Source organism: Astatotilapia calliptera, chromosome 4 (assembly GCF_964374335.1).
Source record: "Astatotilapia calliptera chromosome 4, fAstCal68.1, whole genome shotgun sequence".
NCBI lineage: Eukaryota > Metazoa > Chordata > Actinopteri > Cichliformes > Cichlidae > Astatotilapia > Astatotilapia calliptera.
The window spans coordinates 32041397-32068513 of NC_137425.1; the positions used below are offsets into that span (position 1 = coordinate 32041397).

General features: G+C 41.9%; 1 protein-coding gene and 1 long non-coding RNA gene across 3 annotated transcripts; one reads left to right on the forward strand and one right to left on the reverse strand.

The window, feature by feature from the left end:
* Window positions 1-1448: 1448 nt before the first annotated feature.
* On the reverse strand, window positions 1449-20842 carry col1a1a (collagen, type I, alpha 1a). The gene is made up of 49 exons (XM_026165965.2): window positions 20699-20842; window positions 18691-18882; window positions 18411-18433; window positions 18277-18312; window positions 17137-17229; window positions 15484-15552; window positions 15356-15400; window positions 14945-14998; window positions 14805-14858; window positions 14615-14668; window positions 14463-14516; window positions 14300-14353; window positions 13501-13545; window positions 13343-13396; window positions 13203-13247; window positions 13038-13091; window positions 12436-12534; window positions 12202-12246; window positions 11975-12073; window positions 11678-11731; window positions 11473-11580; window positions 10858-10911; window positions 10644-10742; window positions 10496-10549; window positions 10306-10404; window positions 10159-10212; window positions 10014-10067; window positions 9750-9857; window positions 9617-9661; window positions 8538-8636; window positions 8335-8442; window positions 7871-8032; window positions 7712-7765; window positions 7500-7607; window positions 7330-7383; window positions 7000-7053; window positions 6749-6910; window positions 6461-6568; window positions 6101-6208; window positions 5743-5796; window positions 5250-5357; window positions 5073-5126; window positions 4871-4978; window positions 4710-4763; window positions 4510-4617; window positions 4066-4345; window positions 3785-3975; window positions 3250-3492; window positions 1449-3107 (listed from the first exon to the last, which is right to left on the reverse strand). The coding sequence occupies exons 1-49, from the start codon at window positions 20778-20780 to the stop codon at window positions 2961-2963; spliced, it is 4344 nt and encodes a 1447-aa protein (XP_026021750.1). The 5' UTR covers window positions 20781-20842; the 3' UTR covers window positions 1449-2960.
* LOC145428383 (uncharacterized) lies at window positions 14830-25126 on the forward strand. Of its 2 annotated transcripts, none has more exons than XR_013908672.1 (3): window positions 14830-14881; window positions 18670-18924; window positions 24300-25126. It is a non-coding gene; the product is annotated as an uncharacterized LOC145428383 (long non-coding RNA). The 2 variants fall into 2 exon arrangements; XR_013908671.1 differs by lacking the exon at window positions 24300-25126 and adding an exon at window positions 20577-20941.
* The last annotated feature ends 1991 nt before the right edge of the window (window positions 25127-27117 follow it).

A 27117-nucleotide genomic window follows, 5' to 3' on the forward strand; every position in this document is an offset into this window, starting at 1 on the left:
TAAAGTTTGGAGGTGGGAACGTCATAGTGTGGGGCTGTTTTTCAGCATACAGTACTGGCATGCTTCGCATAATTGAAGGAAGGATGAATGGAAAAATGTACAGAGACAGATGAAGATTAAATGATCCCAAACACACAGCCAAGGAATGGGCCAAAGTCACACTGGAGCAATGGATGGGACTAGTTTCTCCACACAGGAGGTGGAGCGGTTGAAACGGTTCTCACCAACAAAGGCTTGAGTAGAAAGTATTTAATAAATTTCAGTTACCAGCCTCAATACTTTTTCCCTGTGTGTTCTGCATTATTACACATAATTTACGGTCATCTATGGTTTGCTTTCTTTGCATGTGTGGATTTCATGTCAATACCATCTTTAGATGATAGAACACTGAAGATGGAAGTTAGGTGGTACAGTAGCTAAATCTGTTACAAAGCTTCTTTTTATTTTATGTGTTCATATATTTAGTAGCTGGTGCCTAAAAGAATAAACAGAAACTGTCCCTTCAAAGATCTTGCTTAAAAGTCATCCTCTAGCTGTATCTGTTCTCTCCTTTTTTCTGGCCTCATCGCACCCTTCTGATGTTTACTCTTGGTATAAAGTCACACAAGCCTGAAGAGAAGCTTCCTCTCTGCAAACAGAACCTCCTCTGTTGTCCGAAACCGGAGAGGTTAACATTCCTCTGCCCAGGCCTCAAATAAAGGCCTAAATTCTTGCGGAAATAATCCAGATTCCCGCCGGGAGTGCAAACCTACCCTCTCTTCCCTGGCTCCCTCAAGGTGGACAATCAGTGTCTTTGTGAAGCCAAGTTGATGCCAACAGTCTGAGAGCAGAGCTGGTTCCCTCCAGCACCAACAAGCCCCTCAGTTCTGCAGTCTGAGATGAGCAGACGGGCTGACCAGCTGTGGAAACAGTGGGGTAAAAGATTGTTGTAGGGACTTGTCAAGATGGACAGAATTACTCATAAATGGACTATCAGGCTGACACTTTCTTGGCGGATTATGGATGTGCATTTTTCTATATGGATTTAATGGCATGGAAGAAGTCACAATGTGGAATCTGACTGAAAGGTAGGCTGCTCTCCTCATTTTTTCTGACCCCCAGTAAGTTGGACAGGTTTCACAATTAGAAGCCGCGTTATTCACCTGCTTATTTTACGTGGTAGCACTCAAAACTGCAAAGAGAAGCAAAGGCTTACATAATCAAGAGACACAAGTCAAGGTGCTACCTTCAAAAATGTTTCAAAATCTGCTAACATCTTTCGTCTACAGAGGAATATATTAGCAAAATATTAAACAAGAGGCAGAAATCTTTCTGTCATGTTTCTTTAATCTTGTCTCTTTCTGTTACTGTACAAGTTGTAAAAAAGGCAAAAGGTGCTTTACTTCAAGTCTCTTCTTTTTTTGGAGGGGGGGAGAAGTGCAGGGGGTCAGTCAGGCAATTAGGCAGGATTCATTGTTCGACCACTTAACATGCTTTATTTCAGCATTCAAAATAATTAAAAACATCTCAATTTATTATACATATACAAAATAGGTACAGATCCTTGTGGTGTTTTCCCCCATGGGTGTGTCTGTCTGCCTTCTCTCACAAACTCTCACTGATGGTTCTCTTTCTGCGCATTTTATCACAGCTCGAATTTTGTTGTTGTTGAGAAACTTCAAGAAAAGAAAAACAAGAAACAGACCACAACAGATAGTTGGTGGACTAGAATCTGGATGACAGTTAAAAGTGAAGGGGGAAGTTCAAAACATAAAAAAAGAGGCTTAAAGAGGCGCTACGCTGGTTGCCAACATTACCAAAGCTGGAAATAGAAGAAGTCTGTCTCATTCTGGACACCAAGAAAAAAAACTGTGGTTTTATTTTAGCACCATGAGGAGGACCCTGCCATGCCAGAGTGACCGTAGCTACACTACTACACAACAGTATAGTCATACTGAGCAGCCAGCAGACCTCTGAGAAAGAAAGAATAGCACCTTCAGGCTTTTGCCCTCTCTGCTTCTGTTAAAGTGTCTGCAAACCTCAACTACCCCCACTGACCGCCACAACTCTACTTCAGGCTTCACTTTAAAAAACACTGGGCCCTTTTTTTAGAGCTGGAATTCCTTTCACTTCTGAGGTAGGCATAAGGATTTTTTTGTGTTTTTTTCCTTAAAAAAAGAGGTTTAAACCCATGTTTCTCTGCTGGTGGTTTTAATGTGGCTTTTCTTTAGGAAAAAAAGGGAGACATAGAGAGGAATAAACATGAAAGAGACCACAACAACAAACAAATCACAACAGCTACAACATCAGCAGGTGAGGAAGGAACAACTCTTGAGGAGGCGTTGTCTAGGGGCAGGTGGAAAAAGGGGAAGGGCAGAACAACAGAGACAAACATGGCTGTCAGTTTCACCGTTTATTCATCAACACCTGAAACGTGGTACAAAGCAATTGGGTTCTGTCTGTTGGGACTGTCCTTTCATTCCTCTCACCGCAGAGGTGTATAAAAATACAAAAGTCACCTGTGTCTGTTTCTGTAAACTCCAGAGAGGCCGGGTTTGGCCGCATGATGAGGGGAAGTCAATTTTCTTTTACACTTTACAGAGGCATATATTATTTTCTTGTTGCCAGTGAAACAAAATGTCTTCTCTACAGGATCCTTGGTGTTGGTGATGGCAAAAACAAACAAAAAAAAGTCAGAAACAAAAAAAAAGTAGTGGTCCCAAATGCGACGATGCAGATGCCTCTACACCACCGCCATCTTGTTCTCGTCGAAGTGCAGGTTTTAGGCAAAGCGGACCATCGGAGCAACGGCCAAATGGAAACTTGTAGAACGAAGGGTCAGATTTTTCAGAAAAATGGCATCGGGAGAATGATTTGTTGGGGGCATTTTTTTTGCTTTTGCTTTAGAGAGAGATGACTGCTAGAAAAAAATTAAACACACACACGCACACAACAACAATTTCAAGTCCAGATTTCTCTTTTTACAAGAAACAGACAGGTCCAACTTCAAAGCCAAACTCTTGGTCTGGAGCACCAACGTCCATAGGAGCGATGTCAATGATGGGCAGGCGAGATGTTTTCGATGTCTTGTAGTCAATGACTGTCTTGCCCCATGTACCGGTGTGTGACTGGAAGGAGAGACAACGAAAATCAGAATTAGGGTTCATATTCAGAACAGTGCTGATTAGAACCTCTAGCCTCTAACCCGTCTCAATCTCTGTTAACTTTGAATAATTAACATATTGAGTTTAATGTAAAAGGTTTCCTCACCGTGCATCCATCCTCGAGGACGCTGTAGGTGAAGCGGCTGTTGCCCTCGGCTCTGATCTCAATCTCGTTGGAGCCCTGGAGGAGGAGGGCCTTCTTGAGGTTGCCAGCGGCAGCATCCATGTAGGCGACGCTGTTCTTGCAGTGGTAGGTAATGTTCTGGGATGCCTCAGTGGACATGAGACGCAGGAAGGTCATCTGGATGTTGACATCCTCTGGCAGAGAGCCCTCACTGCCATACTCGAACTGCACAAGACAGTGAATAGGGGATAGATTACTGACTGTGATGGGCAAAGGTGTGATGGTGTTGAAAAAGACTGGGTAAAGACAAAGTGGGAAGAAGTGGAGATGGGTAGAGAGGAGTAGAAGAGGAACCTAAGCAGACATTTAGGAAAGTGGGTAAGAGAAATGAACTCAAGCTGCAGCAAATCACAATAGAACTGCAGATAAGAGAAATATGGAAATTGACAGAAGAAGAAACTATAAAGAAGAATAGAAGAAGAGAGAACAGGTAGGTTCTATAAATTAGGACGCTTACCTGGAAGCCGTCATTCATAGCCTCTCCGAACCAGACGTGCTTCTTCTCCTTGATGTTCTTGCTGATGTACCAGTTCTTCTGGGCAACCTCACGCTGAGTTGGGGATATGCAGGTCTCGCCGGTCTCCATGTTGCAGTAGACCTTGATGGCGTCCTGAGTGCAGCCCTGATCAGGGTCAATCCAGTACTCACCTGCAAAACACAAACAACTTCAAAACTCCGCTAGGCCTACATCTGACTGCCCTTGGACTAGCTCTCCTGTCACTGTATTGAACTGCTCACCGCTCTTCCAGTCAGGATGGCACATCTTGAGGTCCCTGCAGGTTCTTGCTGGGTTCTTGCGGGTTCCGTCAGGGCTGCGGATCTGCTCAATCTGCTGGCTCAGGCTCTTCAGGGTGCTATCAACCTCCAGATCACGGTCACGGAGAACGTTAGCATCATCAGCACGGTACATGCGGAAGGGATCAGGAGCCTTCTCCTGAGGCTGGACCATGAAGCCAAGGTCAAATCCACCACCAGGGGCACCAGGTGCTCCAGGAGGTCCAGGAGGTCCAGGAGGACCCTGCAGAAGGAGAAGGGTAAAGAAAAAGTGTGGGTTGGTTAGTTCATTAGTAATGTGCTGCTTTTATCAAAATGTAACCCTCAAAAACCCTAGGTATAAAGGTACAACGTGGCACAACTTAAGTAAACAGCTGAATGTAAAGAAGGTTAGCTTGTTAGACTTACAGCAGGTCCCATCTCTCCAGAACGTCCACGAGGTCCAGGAGGTCCAGTGGGTCCAGGCAGACCGCTCATACCATCCTTACCAGCAGAACCAGCAGCTCCTGAAGGACCCTACAGATACCAGGAAATTTCAAATGTCAGTATCTGAAAATAAACTAGGTAAAGCTGAAACTACACAACTGCTCCAGACTAAGTTAACTTACTCTAGGTCCAGCGGGTCCAGCAGCACCAGCGGGTCCAGACTCTCCAGAAGGTCCCTATGGGTGCACAAAAGAAGACAATCAGTTTAAAACTAAGTTTACTGGTGTATGGCATTACTTTCTTTGACTATAGTATATGCAGACTCAAGCATAAACTATCATACAGCAGGTCCGGGAGGTCCCTGCATGCCAGTGAATCCTCTGTGTCCCTTCATGCCTCTCTCTCCAGCCTCTCCAGCCTCTCCCTTGTCACCACGAAGTCCAGTAGCCCCCTGTCATAAGGAAAAATGACAGACATCATTTGGTTTAACCTTCCTTGCATGCTCTTCCATCCAGTGTAGTTTTGCAACCAATATTGTTACTTACAGCAGGGCCACGAGGTCCAGCAGGGCCAGCAGCGCCGGCAGGGCCAGCAGGTCCCTGGAAAATTGGAAAAAAAAAAAAAGTTTTACGTGGAGACAGGGTTGCAGTGACTTACAGCCTTGTCTTTGACTGGCATGACATACCAAGCTGAAACATTAATGAAGCAGATTTGTCACTCACAGTCTCTCCACGGTCACCAGTCTTTCCAGCAGGGCCGACAGGTCCAGGGGCGCCAGGAGGACCAGGGGCACCAGAGGCTCCGGCAGGGCCACTCTCTCCACGGTCTCCCTAAAGGAAAAATAAAAACTAGGTTATCACTAGCTTCAAACAGTGTATCTGACTACATTTGCCCGTTAAGCTTTATGTTAAAAATTCTAGTAGTGTATGAATATGTATGAACATGCTGAACACACATATATATCCTCCAGGGTGGGATTCACAAATCATGGCAGTACTCACAGAAAGTGTGACTTCTTCCTCTGGTTGCCATTTTAGAAGTTGTGGATGATGGCTAATAGGTAAGCTTTAGGCTAGATAACTTGTGATGCTACACAAATTATTTAGTTGCATGTTAACATGTTAGCATGCTAACTTGTAGGCTGCCAACATACTTGGCGCTATGGAACAAAAAATAAGATAGCTGTGTGCTGTTGGTGAGGTCAGCTTATCTTACCTTGGGTCCAGGGGCTCCATCACGACCAGCTGCGCCCTCGTTACCAGGGGTTCCCTTAAACACAGGCACAGAGCAAGTTAAGCTTAACAAAAACCTTCAGAACTGACTTCACTGAAAGTTTGTTGAAAATTTTTAAAATTTATATGGCTGAATGCATAACGAGATGTGTCAGAAATAGTGTTTATAGCAAAATACTGTCACGCAAAAAGTTCTATTAGGAATATAGCAGTCACTAGATGCAACTACATGTTCATGAGCATATAATTGGCCCTTCAATGGGCTTCACAGTTGGTTGGGTAGGGTAACCAAAGGGAGAGCCACCCCTTGGCTCTCCACTTGCTCTAGTGGGACTTTATACCTCACGTCCAGACTCTCCAGGGGCTCCGGCCAGGCCAGGGGGTCCCATGGGTCCGGGAGGTCCACGCTCACCGTTTGGACCACCAGGGCCTTGCTTTCCAGGCTCTCCCTATTAGTGCAACAATTGCAGTCAGTCCAGTTATATTAACCTCATTCATATTTCTAACTGACTGAGACTGGTCTGTCTTATTTTTTGCTTAGCTAAATGAGAATTAAATGTTATTGTTTTGTGTCTTTTAGAAGTAGATAGACTTTTCTCTTGATTTAGAATCATGTAACTTGATGTTCTGGATTTATCAGATCCACTGAACATTTTTAAATTTTTGAAATTCTGGGTTTTAGAATACCAATAGGAACTTACAAGAGCTCCGGGAAGTCCAGGGAAACCTCTCTCGCCTCTCTGTCCAGGCAGACCAACAATACCACGCTGTCCAGCAATACCCTGAGGTCCAGGAATACCAGAACTACCCTGTGAAAGACAGACAGAAAGTAGTTAGACACTGAGACACAGGTAGCAGAAACTGTGCAGTCAGTGAAAGGATGGAAATTAAATTTAATGATATTGCTGAAAGAAGATTATTGAAGGCTATGGTTTATTATAAATTGTGTCACAGCATTTTAGAATGTACTGAAAGTTGATATAACTTACGGGAGCACCATCAGCACCAGGGCTACCCTTCTCTCCAGGAGGTCCTGGGGGTCCAGCAGCACCCAACTCACCAGGGCGACCAGCAGGTCCAGTCTCACCACGGTTTCCTTTGGGTCCCTCCTTGCCAGCTGGTCCAGGAGCTCCGGGAGGTCCAGCGTTACCCTGTGGGGAGGACAGGGAGAATTGAAAATAATTCCAGGAAAACACATAGATTTTGCGCACTGTGTCAGAAACACCTAAGAAAAACTTACAGCGGGGCCGGGAGGTCCAACTCTGCCAGCAGCACCAGGGAAGCCAGTAGCACCCTAGGGAGATCGAGGCCAATTAGCTAACTCAGGCTGCAAAAATACTGCATCAAGTCAGTAAAAAACAAACAAACAAAAAACAGACATGTATCAAACAATGGATTTGATGGTGGTACGTGTTTGGAAAATAAATAAAATCTTTCACTACTTTCTTTCCTTTTTTAAATTTTCTTTGCCCAGTTTTATGAAGTATTGCCAGTTTGGCTAGAGGTACTGTCACCTCTAAGCTAATGTCAGAAATGTAAGTTGCTTGGGAAAGTAGGAAGAGTGACTTACAGGAGGTCCAGCAGGTCCACGGGCTCCCTTAGGGCCAGTGTTTCCAACGGGACCCTGAAAGGCAACAGCATAGTGTCAAAGAAACAGCAGCACACAATGTGGTCACATGTATGTCTAAATAGCTGTAATTTGTGAACTGGGATATGCTGGGAGTATGTTATTGTGTAAACCTGAGGTCCTGCAGCACCAGTGGGTCCAGCAGGTCCGGGAGGACCAGAATCTCCCTTAGCACCATTATCTCCAGGCTCTCCCTTAGCACCAGGCTGTCCATCAGCACCCTAGAGTGGATTGGTGGTTGTGAAGAAAAAGCCAAATAGTTTTTTAGTAACTTCTGTGTTAGAGTAAGAAAAATAGCGTGGACACTATTGTAGAATTTACTTACAGGAGGTCCAGCGAATCCAGCAGGTCCAGGTGGTCCGGCCTCACCACGCTCACCCTAAGATGTAGGTAGACGAATCAGAATGAATTCGAACATTCAAAGATTAACACACTTAAAAACTTTAAATTAAACATTATCTGTAGCAGACACAGCAGTGCTTACAGGGGGTCCACGGGCTCCAGAAGGTCCAACAGGTCCTTGGGCACCAGACTCTCCCTTGTCTCCTGGGGAGCCAGCAGGTCCAGGAAGTCCAATTGGTCCAGTCAAACCACGAGGACCATCCTTACCAGGAGTTCCATCAGCACCCTTAGATCCTTGGTCACCCTGTGTGTTTGAAAGGAAAAAAGATGTTGGTAATAAGACGAACATTCACATAGTATATCAGGTCTTACAATGCTGGGGTCATTTGCTAAGTCACCGTAAAGCCCATCAGCGATTACACTGGGCATTTGCATCCCAATTGTGTCGTAATGACAATAAAATGGATGGACATATAGTAGAAACACTGATCAGTGTTTGTTGGATTGCTAAAGTAAATCTCACCTAGGATAGCAGTCTACAATGGCAGTGACCGCCAATGTACTATCGGAATACTAAGAGTAATAGGACTACAGAAGGCAACTCACTCTGTTTCCTCTCAGTCCTGGAAGACCAGCGGCACCGCGCTCACCAGGCATTCCCTGCAGTCCAGGAGGACCCTGAGCACCAGGAGTACCAGGGGCTCCAGCATCTCCCTGAGGAAGAGATGTTCAGAATAGTGAAATATGTGCAATTTAGTCAATCTACTCACAACTGAGAACTTCTTAGTTTTTATATAAGATGTGTTCACCTTAGCACCATCATTTCCAGAGGCTCCTGGGGATCCACGGGCACCAGCAGGTCCAACTGGCCCAGGTGCACCACGCTCACCAGGGAATCCTCTATCGCCCTGAGGAGAAGAGTAGGTTGGAATGAGTTTATTGGATGGTTTGTTGAAACCATGAGAACTAGATCTGCTATATAGACCTCAATAGACCTCAATACTCGAAATGTGCAATTCATTCACTTGTATTTTTATTTTTTATTCCTATTTATTCTATTTATCCCCTTCGTATATTTTTATTTATATTGTCTCTGTATTTATATATGTGTGTGTGTGTGTGTGTGTGTGTGTGTGTGTATATATATATATATATATATATATATATATATATATATATATATATATATATATATATATATATATATATAATATTCTGTAACTCTGAAACTTCTGTCGGTGCTGTGCTTTTTGGAAATCGAATTTCCCAGAGGAACCCACCCGAGGGATTAATAAAGTTCTATCTAATCTAATCTAATCTAATCTAATATCAGTTCTAGTTGGATGATATTCCCCAAAGGGAGGTTCATATGTGAGGTGAAGCTTTCATCATAATTTATCTGTTCATTTATGAATGACAGGGTAAAACAGAATGTCAGATCAACACGAAGCGCTACTTTGTAAATGGCAGTGCAAGGGTTTTCCTCCTGTGACCATATCGACACTGGTATGGTACCTTTGTTTTGTTTACAGGTAATGTGAGTTGAAGCTAGTGATAGCATCTGCATAGTTGCTATCACTATTAATGATACAGTAGCTTGTTAGCAATCCTAATATTGAAAGTAGCTGGCTAGTTAGCAGGCTAAAAGTTGTTTTCCAGGTCTAACATCGAGCATTTTGGACAAGAATCCACTTTAAAGAATAAAAAAGCAGTTATAAGCTGCTAGTAATAACTTTAATGTGTTTGAACAAGCTAGTTAGCAACTTAGGAAGTTGTTTTCTACACCATGTAGGATTTTGGACAAAGAACTAATGAATATATTTAATTATATTTAAACCACAATTAGAGTCTTATCTAACTGTGAAAATTATGAGGATATGTGACTTACTCTAGCTCCAGCAGGTCCTGGGGCTCCAGCTTCGCCAGGTACACCCTAAAAGGAAAAACAGAAATACAGGAATAAGCACTTTTATTCACTGGAAATGATGCTGTTCCAGTCATAGTTCCGCTTCAATCAGTACCTGCTCTCCGGGCTTGCCACTCTCACCAATGGCTCCCTGGGGTCCTGGGAGACCCTGGAATCCAGGAGATCCAGCAGGTCCCTGCTCTCCTCTCTCACCAGCAGGACCCTTAAGATGAGCAGAGAGGGAGAGTCAGCAACGGTGGCAGTAATGCATTGAGTAGATGTGACTTATTCTTGCAGCTATGTAGCTTTCAGTAGAGAGACATCAGCACAAACTTGGGTGCTAATATCGAAGTGTAGCCAGTTAGTGTTGTTTACTTACAGCAGGTCCAGAGGGGCCCTGTGCGCCAACATCACCATCCTTTCCAGGTGCACCCTGGGTAGAGAGATAGAAGGCTTTCACACACACAATCCTACCATTGATGATAGATAACAAGAAAGAAAACAGCAGAATATTGAGCACTCACAACAGGTCCAGTAGGTCCCATGGTTCCTCTCTCACCGGGCTTTCCAGCCTCACCCTATAGACAAAAAAACACGGAGACCATATTTTAGATGCCCACTATTACTAAGCATGATTAAATATAATGTATAGATGTTGTAACGCTACTCACAGCAGCACCCTTGGGTCCGGGGAATCCCATGACTCCAGGCTGGCCTCTATTTCCACCAGGGCCAGGAGGCCCAGGGCGGCCATCTTGTCCGGGGGCTCCCTGTTAAGGAAGATTAAGCATGTTAAGGGTTTTGCTATTTCTTGACATAAATTATAAGAACTAGGGTTAACTATACTGCATACAAACTTACAGAAGGTCCCATCTTGCCATCAGGTCCAGGGTTGCCGGGGCTGCCAGTCATTCCCTACAAAGCAGAGGTCAGAGGTCAGAGGAGGGACTGGGTATAATGAATAAATGATGCTGCAGAGAATTATTTGACAGACAGTATGCTATCCCACCTTAGCTCCGGGCAGACCAGGCTCACCAGTGCGGCCAGACTCACCAGTGGCACCTTTAGCTCCAACAAGACCGGGGGCACCACGCTCACCATTGGCACCCTAAGAAGAAAATAAGAATGGTGGAAATTCAAAAATTAGTTAAACCAAAATTGTGGAAGCCTGCGGGCGGAATTAAGGTTTATATCTGTTGTATGTATGTGTGCATTTTCCTTACTTTGGGTCCAGCAGGGCCATCAGAACCAGGGAAACCACGACCACCAGGGGCACCCTGTAAAGACAATCAAACATGTCCTGCTTAGCTCTGAACAGTAAAAAGTGTTTAAACAGAAATGTGTTCAAACTGTAGGTTTAAAATTGAACACCCTGTATCATGCATACAGTCGAATTCCATCAGAGAGATCCGGGCCTCAGGTCTCTGGCATCATTTTTAACTTAAATTAACATCCAAAAGACTTAATGCTTTTAACCAATGAAATGAATGTTTCTATCTTAGTACTAGCACCACTCAGTATGTCCATATCTGTAATACTCTTGGTCAAATGTTTTGGGAACATTTTGAACCTCACTCAGTAGTTTGGTTACATCATGATTAAGAGCCCAATGGTGTTTATTATGTTTTCATTCCAAGCAGAGATTAATCTGCTTTTTCAGTCAAACTAACCTTTGTAATGTTTACAGCTGCACACAAGTAATCTCAATCATTTAGATTTGACCATCAGTATAAAGATTTCAGTCTTTTGTCCTTTGTGTTGAAACACCACTAGAGGTCCCTCTGCCATCATTTTACAGATTAGGGTACGGATAAAGTGGAATCCAGTGAGATGCATACTCTCTCTCCAGGGCCGCCACGGGCTCCTGCAGCACCAGGCTCTCCTCTGGCTCCTCTCTTGCCCTCCTCACCAGGAGGTCCAGGGGGTCCCTGAACTCCTGAAACACCCTGTAGAAGAGCAATGTAACATGCAATGTGGCATAAGAGGCTGATACACACATAATTTTAGTGCAGTGTGCTCTGTCATGATCTATGGTGAACTCACAGCCTCTCCCTTGGCACCAGGCTCTCCCTTGGATCCTGGGGCACCAGCCTCACCCTATGGGACACAAACAAACAAGAAAACATAAAATTAAACAAACTACAAACTAGGGAGAAATTACTATTATTTGGATAAATCTAAAAGAAAAATAATTTCAGCAAACAACAAATGCCCAAAACAAATCTCTAACTTTTGTTTTTATCTCTGTAGGTTGTAACTGTCAAAGTATTCACACAAAACATACAAGTTTAAATTTTGGGTGATTTTGCTTTTTTTTGGATCTAAGAGATCTTTACTTACAGTGTTGCCCTTGGGTCCGGGGGCACCAGCAGCACCCTGAGGTCCTGGGGGTCCACGGGGTCCGGGGAAACCAGGAGCTCCAGCAACTCCAGCAGCACCCTGTAGGTGGCAGCACACAACAATACAGTCATTTAATGTCATGCTGTAGAAAAAGTGATGACTATCTGTAGCTTTAGTAAAAATAAGAAAGTATTAAAAATAGAGTAAATTTGTTTAAAGATACTCACAGGTACTCCCTTAGCTCCAGCGGCTCCATCAGCTCCAGGGTTTCCCTGAGAGGAGAAGGAAGGAAGTTTATTTATTGTCCCAGAAGGCAGAATTATTTTTAATTTCTTTTAACAATTTAAATGATAATGTAAATTGTTTTATTTTGCCTTGAATCAGATTCTAGTGGCCTATTTTTTGTGGCCCATTTGTTGTTGTTTTCATCAAGGATCTTTATTACAGTCACTCATACTTACGGAAGGTCCAGCTGGGCCAGCAGGTCCGGGGTTTCCGGGCTCACCACGAGCTCCACCAGGGCCCTCGGGTCCACGAGCACCCTGAGCTCCAGCATCACCCTGGGGAGAAAGAAAAGATTATTTAGTAATACAAACAGCTTGGTGGTGGAAGACAAAAAAAAAAAGATAAAATTGTCGGCATAAACAGAAGATTTGTTTTAGAGAAAACACTCAACATCTAACCTCAGCCAAAAAGAACCCCACAGCTTCAGCTATGACCCAGTTCCACATGCACAGACAATTACTGTGAATTTCTATCATAAGCTTTAAAATATACTGAGAACTCTGCAAAAAATAAAAATAAAAATAGCGCCCATCCATCTAATTTCTTAATAGTTACTGTTTATACTCAAACAGTAGTGGGAGCTCAGATGGTTTTTATGACCTGCATTCTACATGTCAGGTGTACGTGTTGGCTACCTACATGCTTCAGAAAATAAATTCTTCAAAGTCGGCACAGTAAAAACACAACTAAGAGAGGAGAGGAAATAGATTATACTGCGTTTCAGAAGAAAAATGGATAGCACTGAGGATTACTGGAGCGGGTCAGGAGCAGTTTATACCTTGGCTCCAGGGCCACCGGGGAATCCAGGGGGTCCAGCGGGGCCAGTGGGACCCTGAGAAGAACAAAAACACAGATACTCAGATATACATAGTGCATCTTTTTGGGTCAGTGCTAACAAAGCTGAGATTTTAAGAACTGAAGCTTTGGACAATGAAAGACTTACAGGAGGTCCAGCAGCACCAGCAGCGCCATCATTACCACGAGCTCCCTGCAGGTCAAAGACAAACGTGAGTGGTCGACTGGTTTCTCAATTCACTAATAAATTGATTTCACTAGCTGCAACTATGTAATGTATGGACTCACAGCAGCTCCAGTAGCACCAGCACGGCCTCTCTCACCAGGCAGACCGCGAGGTCCCTGAGATAGACAAAGACAGTGTCAGTTAGCCAAAATCAGTTGTGGAGAGAAGAAACTATACTACTATAATTATGTAGCAGAGATGGGGTGCTTGTTTTACTCACCATAGCACCAGGGGTTCCATTCTCACCAGGGGTGCCAGCCTCTCCCTAAATGGACAGAAACACATGGGCCGGCGAGAAGATTAGAATCATTGATTAAACTCTAGAAACTTTATCAAACTTTCAGAAATTATGCTCGTCAATGCAGCATTTAGCCAATCAAGCTGCTATAACTAAAAGTAGCCAGTGACTGCTAATGTAACTTGCTAGTGTTTAAATGGTTGATACTACTGCTTTTTGTAGCATTATTGTAGCCACAGCTTTTACTGTCCACACTGATACTCAAACTGTTAGCTGTTAATAGAAGTAGTATTTAGCTTTAGGTTAAAATATGTTGTATGACCAACTTGTCGGTGGAGTGGTAGGTGAAGAAAATACACTGGTTATAATGGAGGAAATGCTGAAACTGTTTTAATGATTTTTCTGCATCTATGGGTTAATTTTTTCAGTGTGTCTTTAAACACTAAACGGTACTCATTTGAGAACCATATTGATAGTTCTGCCAGAGATCTCTTCCTGTTAAAAGGGAGTTGTGATATGGTGCTGTCTATAATTACAATTAAATGCGATTAATTTTATTGTACTTCAAATTCTGGCACTAGTGCTCCCACCACCAGGACCACTATGAGTTAGATATCAGTGCCAATATTACAACTACTTTTTCAATTACTACTGTCATTTATAGCACTGCTACGATTACAGCTACTCAACACTGCACTATAAGTGAAGTAGCCCACCTGTGGGTGACTTTTTTCTACAACTTATGTGGTGAGAACAAGTGTTATAACAAAGGGAGGGGCACCTTGGGTCCAGCGGGGCCACTGTCTCCCTTGGCACCATCCAGGCCACTGAATCCCTACACAGAATAAGAGACATGCAAAGATGAAGTTTCCAGCCACGACTTTCAACATTTTTTATTTTGAGTTGAATATGAGTTGAATGGGGTGGCACAAGTTCTGACTCACTCTATGTCCCTTGATGCCAGGCAGACCTGGGGTTCCTGGGAAACCACGAGCTCCCTGGGAAAAACAAAAACAAAAAAACAAGGAGGTGACAAAGGTTATTATCTCAGCTCTGTTTTTGTTTTACATATCGGTGGTAAGAATCAGCAACTTACCTGAGGGCCAGAAGGTCCACGCTCACCGGGGCGACCTGGTTTGCCAGACTCACCCTGAGAGAAAGAGAGTTGGGGAGATGGGGACGAAATGATGTCTCAAGACATTCCTCAGTCTCTTTTTTAATATAATATCTACCTATATATATATATAGGTAGATGAACTGATATGATATCAATCCAGTGCACTTACATCCTCGCCGTTCTTTCCAGGGGGGCCGGCAGCTCCACGGGGACCCATGGCACCCTGAAGCGAAAATCAAACATAAGGTGAGAGTGTTAACATCACAGCAAAGTGCAACGTGCATTTGTTTCCCTGTCCTGAATACTCACAGGAGATCCAGGCTCTCCAGCCTCACCAGGGGGGCCAGTGAATCCCTGAGGTCCCTATAGTTGGTAACAAACACAAACACCATCACTACACCAAATATGTTGATGCTACTCACTTTTTCAACGCACTGTAAGCAGCAGTTTGTTAATTTTTCATATTTTTTTTCAAGAAAATAAAAGGTGTTTTTGCAGCCTAACAGTAATCAATATCAATACTACTTCCTAATAGTAATCAATCAGAAAAAAACACAGTCTTTGTGTTATTTCAACAAATAACAAATTTCCCACGTGTGGGACTAATAAAGGTTATCTTATCTTATTTGCAGCAGAAAAAGGAAGGACTGGATTCATGCCAGCTAGCATTCCAGGTTTCAGTTTTTAACCTAAGCATAGAAACCCCCATCATATACTCACGCTAGATCCAGGAGGTCCAGGAGGTCCACGGGGTCCCATTGGGCCCTATAAATCCAACAGAGAAAAGCTCAGATGCTGCGCATGGAAATATTTTGAATATAGTGTATTTAAATACATATGTAACCTACCATGGGTCCAGGCACAGGCATGGCAGGAGATTTGTCATCGTAGCCACCAGACATCTGAGGGGAGAAGTTCTGGAAAAAAATAAACACAGACATGTTAATCTCACAAAAATACCAAAATGATTGTTTTTAGGATGAAAAAATATTAAATTCCATCTGTGTTGTGACATGACATAGGCTACATGTTAGCTATGATGCATTTCAAATCTCAACACTAAATGTACTTTTTCCAGTTGAATAGAATCACTGATTCTGGATCATCTGAGCCATAGTCCAAATTAAATATCTAAATCATGCATAGTTGTGTCATGTTCCATCAAGTATAGTTGTCTGTTGTTTCTTTTACCATGCACTTCCCCACTGCATAATTTTTTCATATTTCCAAATAAAAGCAAACACAATAACAAAACTGCAGCAGCAGATTTGATGATATGGAATCTCAATGCTAATGCCACTCATAACAATCCAGTTCTAAAATGAGCAGTGCGTATCAAGTCATTGACCTTTGACCTCAACAGTAGTATTTAAAGGTGTCTCTGGAGGATACATACTGTATAATGTAGATAGGGAACATTCTGTCTGAAGTCAAACATATGTTAATGGTGACTGCCAAGTCTATAATTGTCCAGCTTAATGTGAACCATTGGCATAGAAGTATGTCACTGATAATGTATACACAGGGAAGACTGTAGGAGTTTACTGAACTGTGGTTACATGGAGTGAATGCTGAAGTATGTTAATAGATGTTAATGTCCTGAATCATGGAAAATTTGACGTTGATATTTATCCATATCTAAAACAGCATCATGCTAACCCTCGGTAAAGTTATACATGTTATCCACGCTATAGTTATTACTTTAGCATACACATATGTAGTCGAAGTTATTGGCAAACTGAAACATAGAATATTTAATTAGGAGTTGATTCTACAAAAGTATGGACTCATGTTTAAGCAAGATACAGAAATGCAAATTAGCTTTGAATGTTAACTAAGTATCTCATTAAAGAATATGACAGTGTGACAGTGTATTCTTTTAACATTTTAGCACAGAGGCAAATGGTAAAATGAATCAGCAAATAATAAATTATATTTTGTTACTATTTAAAATATTTTCAATCAATATTTTTGGTATATTAGCAGTCATGTCAACAACAGGCTGCACAGAGGCATGAAGATATGTAGTGCTAGCCTAGCATGTGGAACAATGATCCTGTAGCAGAATTCAGTCTTTGGAGGTGCCAGATCAGATTTCTAAATCAGACCTGGAGTCAGTGGGTATATTAGAATGTAAATAAACCTCTAAAATTAAAAATGGTAGCTTAGCAAACTCTAACTTTCTAAAGTTTGTCCACTTCCAGAATATTGTCTGCTTTCCATTCAAAAGGAAATGAGGCGTCGTTCCATCCTTAGTAATGACTTCTTGACCTTCTGATCAGAGACACTGTGCCAAACTCCAGACACAGCTCATCACACTAATATCACATCACATTTGGGCTTCAGCTTTGACAGTTGACTTTTTCCGCTCTAGCTGCAGCACGATTAACACGCTGTCAATCATTTGCATACATTAAACGACATAGTTACGTTACTAACTGACCGGCCACTATTGACCTTTAATGAGTGAAATACAGAATAACTAAAATTCAACAACTTACTCCACCAAGGCCAGGGGGTCCAGGTGGGCCAGGAGGTCCAGGCAGTCCAGGCTGGCCAGGCATACCATCTCTACCAGGGGGACCAGCAGGACCCTGTAGATAGAGGAAATCAGGGTCATACTCAAGAAGGTCACTTGGATTAAAAGTTCTGATGTCCACAGTCCAATACTCTAAGACAGAAAACTGATTTGTTAAACCATTAATCATGTGCATTTTCTGTGATCTGGCCTTATCATTGAAGACATGTTTGGTTAATATTTGATTCCATGTTTGTGTCTTCAAAGGCTTTTAAATCATTAAAGGTGCAGTTTACTTTGAGGCTGACTATGAGTCTAACCAGGAACAGTCACCTGTTTGTCACCATCATGCTCGGTAGCCAAAATAGCACCACGAAATACATTATTATTACACTATTAAATGCACTCTTAAAAACAACACAGCTGGTCCACAGAGCCTCTTTTACAGTCTAAGATTCAACTTGTAAAGTGACCAATGAAGGTTCAATCAAATCCAATCCAAATAAATAATCAGAAGTCATAATTCCCTCCTAAGATTGCGCCAATTTAAATGAATGTAGCTCCACTGTTGAAAATCATGGATAAAGAAGTTGTTTTTTTCATTGATAAAAACCAAATCCTTATATAGGTAATAATATTTCTCCATGATAATATTTGGTTTGATTTTGAAATGTAAGCCAAGTCATGCTGCTCTGCAGGATTTAACCTGACCTCATCATGTTTTGTGTGAGGTAAAAAAACCAGACTTAAACTATCAAAATTGGATGTAACAAAGGACAACCAGTGCCCTAGGGTGACATTTAAAAACACAAATCAAAAACTACAGTTTACAGAAACTTTACATGTAAGATACTGTTTTCTCCCACCTCACTGCATGAAGATGGGTAAATGGTTTTAGATTAAGTATGATGTGTAATGAAAGCTAAAAGCAGTTTGCAGTTTCACTGCATTTCAAAGTCATCTGAGTCACGTTTCCACATCTGCCTGATTTAAAACACATGGAGCTACATTCTATCAGTGTAACTGATCAGCTCCAGCAAAAACAGTGACAGATCTTGAGCTCACCACACAACCAAAAGTTACTCCACAAGTAAAACAAGGAAAGAAGAGGGTGTGAACCTACCCTGTCTCCCTTGGGTCCACGAGCTCCCACGGTTCCCTGTGGTGAAAAGAAGAAAACAGTGTGTCCAATGTGTATCTGATCTCATGGGAGTTGTACAAACTATTTACAAGTGTCAGTGGAAAATGTATATTTACCTCAGTCTGAGGCTCCTGGAAGCCTGCAGAGAGCAAACAGGTTTGGCATTAACAGATGAAAGCACCCAGAAAAGCTCATAATAATGCTTTAAGTGTTCAAACAGAAACTAAAAAATAATTTTTCAAAGACAGTGTCTCACTCACACCAGTAACTCTTGGCATGTCATTGAGGACAGATGCTGGATTTGTGTCATGGGGGCAGTTTAAATGAGAACATGTGATGTGCAAAAACTCTTTTGTGTATCTGTGCTTTGTCCAGAGAGAGATGCAGTTATTATACCGTCATCGGGGCAGATGGGGCAGCACTCGTCGTGGGGGATGATGGGGTTGGGGCAGTCCGTTGTATCCTCGCAGATGACCTCATCGCACATCACCGTGCCACTGTCGCACACACAGATCTGACATGGCTCCGGCTTCCACACATCCCGGTCTGCAAACACCTGGCCGTCCAGAGTGCAGCTTTTGCCCGTGCCTGAGGGGGGCGACACAGAGGGAGAGGGACGGTAAGAGACAGGTGAGCTACCTGAACGCACATGCAGTGTGCGTTCAGGTAGTATCTACACTGGTGGGAGTCCAGGTAAAACTAGGGCAGGAAACTAAAGTGCTTTAATTATGAAGCTAAAAATAAATTGTGAAAAAACCCTGAATATGTGGATCATTTTCTCAAATTAAAAAATTTGATTTGTTCTCAAATTTAGTCAGACGGATTAACTGAGATGAGAATTTTGAATTACAGTGAAAAAATAGTTTCAATAAAACACTTTTTTGGAGAAAAATGTTAGAAAAAGATAGATTGCTAAACTGGTGTAAAATCTACGTGTGAAACAGGAAATAATGACAGCAGCAACATAAATACACAAAGCTTAGCGGTGATAAAGACGTGGACAGGAACTGGGGGGCTTTGGAATCAGACCGGAACAGGTCAGAGGTGACAGAGAGGGCACCAGTGTGCCGTGTCTGTCTGCAGGTCACGCCATCATTGCACACACAGACACTGATTAAATGGGATTTAATCTCCCTGTACATCAACTCAAAGTCATATTTTCCACCCCGACACTGTGGCGGCTGCATTTGATTCTCAGCAAAACTCAAACTGGGACTCTGCTCAGAGTGCTTTTAAATCTTCCAGCGTACCAAAGTGCTGAGCTCAGAGGGGAAAAGCAGAAGCGCCAGGAGAACTGCAGACTGTAGGCTTGGCAGTGACTGGTGGAAACACTCCACATGTGGATGCAATTAGAGAAGAAAAAAAAAGAGTGGAAAGAAAAGAGGGGGAGGGGATGGCACCGGGGGACGTGGCGGCCAGATGTGTCTGGCAGTGCTGAGAGCAGCCTCTGGGTGGCGTTGTGAGATCGTTCAGAGGGCCAGAAAACATCTGCTTTTTATGCACAGCTGAGTCCTTTCCAAAAGAAGAGGAACATCTGGAAAAACCGAGTTTCGCCTCCTGGGCTCTTGTTTCCAGAGCTGAACTGCTTTTCCTTTGTCTTCTCAGAGGAGAATACTGGTTGTTCTAAGCACCAGCAGAGGCATCCGCTTCCCTCTTTCTGTGCAAAATGATCTCTTCAAAAGTCCACCTGAGCTTTTGTGGGCTCTAAAGCTGAAAGCTGGCTCAGGCTGTGGAGGTCAAATACTCCGGCAGACAAGACTACGCCTGCTCCTCTCCTCCTCCGCTCCCTGTTTTCTTCCTACTCTCCCTCTCAGTCACCTGTCCAACTCAGCACTTGGCCTCAGGCTGCAAATTCCCTGTCACATCAATCAGGCCTGTGAGAGGCTTCGCCTTCTGGCTCATATCTCGTGGAAACCATTTTTTGAATGGGTACAGGTGACGCAGGTAGTCGTGTCAAACTGATAAAATGCCACAGGATTAGGGTTAGGCATTTGAATGCTCCAATTTTGGGGTAAAGGGAGGTTCAAACCTATGCAGCTGGATAACCCTCGCCTGGAGGAGAGAATGGAAAACTTGCAGCAACTCGCTCTGCATGCATGGTGGGGAGGTGGGGGTTGGAGAGACTTAGACAAACACAAGGAGAGGGAGAGACAGGGGCCTTCTTGAGATGCCCAATGCATTACACACACCCTGCTTTATCTGTCTATCTGTCTGGAGACAATAGAGCACAACAAAGCAAACTTAATTCTACTTAAAACTTTTCCTTTCTCCTCTTCTCTAAGATCTCAGAAGCCGTCCAGCCACGTAGAGAAAATCCACTTTCCAAACCCAGTAAAGAAAAAAATGCAATAAAGTAAAAGGGGAAAAAGTCTGAGAAGCTCCAGTAAACAGTGATGAAACTTACGGTCGTCCTCGCCCTGCGCTCTGACCAGAAGCACTGCTGCGCTGAGCAGCAGCACCAGCCGCAAATCCACAAAGCTGAACATGTCTAGATGCCACTAGACATGTAGACTCTTTGAGGCAAGAGAGGAAAAAAAGTTGGGGATGTTTCTTTCTGCTACACTCCACTCATACACGGGTGTTTGGGGCAGGATCCACTCGTCTGTTCACAATCCTCCTGACCCCAGCAGAAAACTCCCTACTGCCTACACTGACTTTCCACAAGGGTTTTTATATGGGAGCCTCAAGAACTGGGAGGTACCCGAGACTGGACCGACTGTAGGGACGCACCCTCATTACCCCGTTGCTGCTTCTGCTCACGTTTAGGGAAGACAAGAATGGACGACTCCTTCAAAGGAAAAAAAAAAACAGCGAGAAAGAAGAAGGGAAAAACAGAAGGTCCCTCCTTCCATGCCTCCACACCAGAAGGGTTATAGTTTGGATCAGAAGAGGAAGGAGCAGGAGGGGAGGGGGGCTGAGCAGGAGGAAACCTGATCCATAAGAGCATCGGACGGTTGGAGGAGGATCTCCTGCAACAGGCACGGGTTTAATCCAGAATTTATTCCTGGTTGTGGTCCACTTCCTGATTCGCTTTGATTTGAGCTAAAGCTAAGACTGTTTAGATTCAGTTTTCTGGGTTTATTTTCACAATCTGATGTCTCAGACTCTATCAGTTTTAGTCCAGTTTTACATCTTGTAGTTCTGGTTTGAGTTGGGGTTTTGGTAGTAGATTTGAGCCAGTTGTTTCAGCTTAACAGAGTGTTTTTATAGTTTTATCTGTTTGAGTGTTAACATGTCCTGAACATGGCTGCAGCCTCACAGACACTTGCCTCAGGCTGTATGTGTATCTTCTGCTTTAGTTTCTAAATTTCGTTGTGATCAGCGTGCAGGTTTCATGTCAGGTTTGGAAAAATTGTTCAAAGAACTGTATAATAACATGCTCCATGTTTAGAACTATTTCAATTCAGTTCAGTTTGATTCTATCAGATTCCATTTAATTTAATTCAATTTCAGTTTATACAGTGCCAAATCACAACAGCAGTGGCCTCAATATGCTTTATACTCTAAAGTAACATAGAAAATGCCAACAATCAGACAACCTCCTATGAGCAAGAACTTGGTGACAGCGGAAAGAAAAGCTCTTTTTACAGGAAGAAACCTCCAGCAGAATCAGAGAGGGCCAGACATCTGCTGTGACCAGTTGGGGTGAGGGGGAGGAAGACATTTACACTGGAACATAGATCATCACACTGACAAAGTCCACCTAATGACTTATTTTAATACAGTATGCATGTGTGTAAAAAGAGAAATCTGCCTTTCACAAGTCCACAAACTATACTGCAGAACTAAAAGACTGGAGTGTCCCAGTAAAGCTCACTTGTGACAGTCCATGGATCACAATCAATAAATAACCAAAAGAATCTGCTGAAAGTCGATGACGGAAGGGATTTGTTTTCTGTTATAGGATTATAAGTGACACAAGAAAAGTTAGCATTTGTAGAACTGTGTCATTGTTTTTGATCACCTGATTCAGGTCTGATGGAAATACATTCAGAACATTACCGAGCATAGTGGCTAATATGTTAAAACTATCGCCTCCTGGATTCACACTCGGGTAGGTAGACCTGTTCTATATGGGGTTTGCATGTTTGGTTTCTCCTAACTTTGGAATACATGCTTACGTCAGTAAGCCCAGGAAACTTTAGTAAAGAGATTGTTAATTTCAAACACTTCACATGTCATCCTGTTTATTTCACAATTTTTTGGGGCCTTTTTCCTTATCAAATTCACAGAACACATGTAAAATATAGAGGTAGCTTCTGGGTTTGTAAAGGGAATTAACAGCGGAAATGTCCTAAACATGCATTATTTCTAATAGCCAGCAGAGGGTGACTCCTCTGACTAAAAACAGAAATTTGACTATATAAAAGCTCAGACCCTAGTAAACTGTTTCCTCGGGAGTTTTTAATTCTGATAGCTATTGTTAAATCTTGCTGAGTACAACAAAATGTTTGTTTTGTAAATTACGACCCCGATTATAGTAAAAAGGACAATAAAGGTGGATGACCTTAAGGGTGGCCAAAATCATAAATTGCTAGCTATGATTGTGCCGTTTCGCATGTTAATGGTAGCTTATGAGGCCCAAAGCAGAGATAAAGAATGGGCTGCAGAGGTTGGTTCAGTATACGTCATCATAACTCAACACACTCTGATTTTCCATTTTAAAAAGTAGATACTGTAGGTCCGTCAATCAGTCCTGTGATTACTTTTTACTTTTGTGTCAAAAAACATGAAACCATGGGACATATGTCCAGAGCAGAAACTCTCTGGTGGTCGTTATAGTCTAAACTTTGTGTATGCGCCCACTGTATAACTATTAGAGCCTCTTTTACACCTGTTCTGGGAAGACAGAAAATCATTTACTTTGGGGAAGGTTATTTTAAAAACCTGCTTTAACAAGATTGATTGTGCAGTTTTATTCCCCTTAGAATTCTGGTGGGTCCTTCATCACCACAGTAGAAACAGAAACGCTGAACAACACTTTTGTAAACAAATGCACAATAATTTTTTCTGCAACTGTGAGTGTTCTTATTCTTCGTCAGCATGTACGGATAGACTAGACCACTCATGCTGTCCCCTTCAGTTCTGGATGAACTGGAGCCTCAGTACATAAAAAGGGTACCATGTGTAATAATTGTCACTTTATGAGATAATAGTAATCTTGTGTAACATTTACGCTTAGAAATGTGTTAAATCATATCACCATGGTCAATGTAAAAAAAACAAAAAACAAAAACCCGACAGGTTTTGAGAAAAACAAATACATAAGTCATTTTGAGATGCTCTGAAGTTAGAAATTTAGGACTTGATAAGAACTGAACCCTTAAAGAGACAATTTACCTGCAAACTTGAAAAAAACAACAAAAAACCCAAACATTCTAATTATGTCTGAAAGTGTTAGAAAGACTACTAAGATCTACTTGAATCATCATACTATGTATTTGATATTTTAACTTGTGTTCCATAAGGATGGAACAATCAAATGACAGATTAAATAACAGATGACTGTTAAAAAAATAGCATATGACTGAACCAGATGTTAGCATTTTTGGAGTGAGCAGCTGCAGTGGGCTAAAACTGCCTCTGTTTAGAAATACCTGCACAATTGTGGGGTTTGCACAGATTATGATTGTTATCGGCTCTAAATAATAAGAGCCCTTTTTTGCTGTTGAATTCCCCCCCCCAGTACAAATACAGGTTTATATAGAAGGTTCTCTGCCCCCCCCCCAACAGTATTCTGTGTGCAGCGCCGGCCCGACTGCAGGTGAGCTGTAATTAAGCAGAAAGCAGACATTATGGAGCAGATGAGCTGTGGGGAGACACACAGTAGCTTTCTGCCATCTGATCCACCAGCATCAGACACGTTGCACAGTCTGAAGCTGGCCAAGCAAGCCTCTAATTCACTCCTCCTCCTCTCTCTCTCTCTCTCTCTCTCACACACACACACACACTGCAGATACCTTCATATTATCCATGTGTCTGCCTGTTCGTTTTTTTTTTTACAGGGAGGATGGAATGCAATCTGTCTTTCAGGAAGAACAGAGAGGGAGAAAAGAATAAAAGGGAGGAAAGCGCCACCTCATCATTCCCCGGCTCGACCTCCAGCTCTGACTGAATCCTCAGAGTGTCACAAACTCGCACATACACACATTTGCAAGAGTTTGCATTTGCTCCCATCTCTAATGAAAAAACCCATCGCCCTCCTTTCAGCAGCACACCTCAAAGTTTGACTTGAGGTTACACATTGAAAGATTAAGTTTAGATTTTGAGAATATGTATTTTTGGCTCTTAGCAAAGTCACTGCCTCAGTAAGTACTTTTTGTCATAAGGGTATCAATTTTACTAAGTTCAAGTTTAGACATGATTTCAGGTATTTGTATATCAAGAGTTTAATATAAAAGTATCACAGATTTATAATGACACCTTTGACGTACCTTTCAAACACACTTGATATGATATGTACTGCAGCAATATGCTTTATGTTACTAATAGTAATAATGCCATTCCTTCTTTAAACTATGGTAAACTGCTGTACTTTCTTGCTGATTACAATCCTCAAAGCCTTCTCAAGTATAAATGGAAAATGTGTTTTAATTAATTGAACAAATTTAATATAGCATGCTATGTGAATAGGTGACTTTAGCACAAGCCAAGAAGCCAGTCTGCTGATATGCTGCTGGTTGCTTCATATTTACTGTACCAACTTGAGAGTGGTGTCACCTTTCTACTGGGAGCAAGAACGTGGAATATTTCAAAAAATCTCATCTTAAGAAATAAAAATGAACTAAAAAATTAGAAAAAAATAAATAAAAACTATCGTTGTATTGTCTTATACTGTATCATATCTCTTCAGTGTATATCAGTCTGGCCCTTTAATGATAAACTCTAAAGTCAGAAGCAGGCCAGAAATACACTTAACTATCAAAGTCTAGTAATGTACCAAAGCAAAATAACGAACACATGCTTAGATGGGAGGACAGCATAGCAACACAGCTAAAATACTCTTGCTGAAGAGGATTTTCTTAATTAAACACTCACCCATGGAAACAAAAAGGATCCCGGACAGCCCCCCATTTACTTTACACAATTTCTGTGGCTGCAAAAAACAAAACAAAACAAACAAACAAAAAAACCCAACTAAAAACAAGGTTGCAAAGACAGTAGGGATTTTAGAAGGGTAAAACATAGGTTGTTTTTTTTTTCTCAAAATGGTCCATATTGTTTTGTTTTAGTAAAAAGTCTAAAAATGAGACTGCTACTTACTTTACAATATCATTGTACTACATGGTGTGCAGGGTCTCTAGTCTAGATAGCTTTGGTTGATTTATTTACTGACTATGAGAAATGAACACAACACTTCTCTTAAATGTGAACAGTTTTAACCAGCATCAAAGATTTGTTGAAAGCCAAGACACACTGATGACTAGCCAAGCTATAGCATAGTTGATTAGCCGTAGCAAAATAACTCTTTAGAAGTTGAATAAAACTATATTCTCTATGTAGACGACAGAGGTGAACATTTAGCTAAGTCTTAAGATACAGATTTGTATTATTTCTTACAATTTTACTTTTCTTATCCGGCATATAAATTCTTGAACATGCACAAGCCAGTATACTAGTAAAAACATTGAATCTGCCAAACATGAATTAAAAAAAAAAAGCACAAGATGTTGTTGCTAAACACAGCAATAAGAAATGAAAAAACCTTCTGTGATGTTTGGAATGAAATGGCAGCATACGCATCTGAAACATTCAGTAAAACTGAATTTAGAAAAGATATAATTGAAGGTTTTGCAGTTTAAAGCAGTCCGAATTAAAGATATGGAATGGGATTTCTTTTAACAGCTCCTTCATGCACGCCCTTGTCCCCTACCAACAGGGTCATGCTGGTCAAAATGCAACACAATAAACCATCAAAACGTGCGTGTTTTTCCTGTTGTTTTCTCAGCCAAAAAGTAATGTGACCTAAATTATAGAGTGCATAATCATGTACATTTCCCCCCCGTAAGAATGTACATAAAGGCTTTGATTCCCAAAAGTCATTCCTTGCAGACATTGCATGCACAGAACTCTGGTAATTAGTTGTAAGTTGATTGGCTGGTTTCAAAAAGTCTATGTTTACCATCTTTCGAGTGTCAGGTCAGTACAAAAGTAGGTTTGACCCCAGAGACAAAAAAGCCCATTCATATGAGTGCAATTAAAGAACATTGTGAAGCTATATAGTAATAAAGGCTTGGAGATCAGTGGTGCAAAAAAATCCAAATCTGTAATTTCCGAAATATCACCGGAAGAGCAGAGCTGGATAGAAACCCTGGAAATATCTGGAGGGAACGGGCGGGGGAAAAGAAGAGATTGAAATCATATCAATAATCCCCCAAAGTTCAGTGAGGACATACAGAGACACTAAAATAACTAAAGAAATACCAGAATTTAAATTTTCATTGATTGATTGAAGTATCAAAGGTCTTGCATGCTCTTGTATGCTTGTGCAATGCAGAAAACCATGACAATATTTGTGAGAAAGAAAAAAGCACCAATATAGCACATTAATATAGATTTGTGGACTAAAGTGTTGTCTTCATTTCAGCTTCATGGATTTGGATATATTAACTGTGAAAAAAATGCTTAAAAAGCTGATTTAGTTAAACACTTATGGTGTGACTTAGCTATGTCAACTTTTTTGGTTTGGTTGGAGCACTGGAGAATAAGTAGATGAGCAAACTTATTGTTCTAAAAAATCTCTAAATTGAATTTTATAGTTATCAACTAAAGGTGTTTATTTGAACTGAAGGAACTATCCACATGCTGTGAACTGGCATAGAC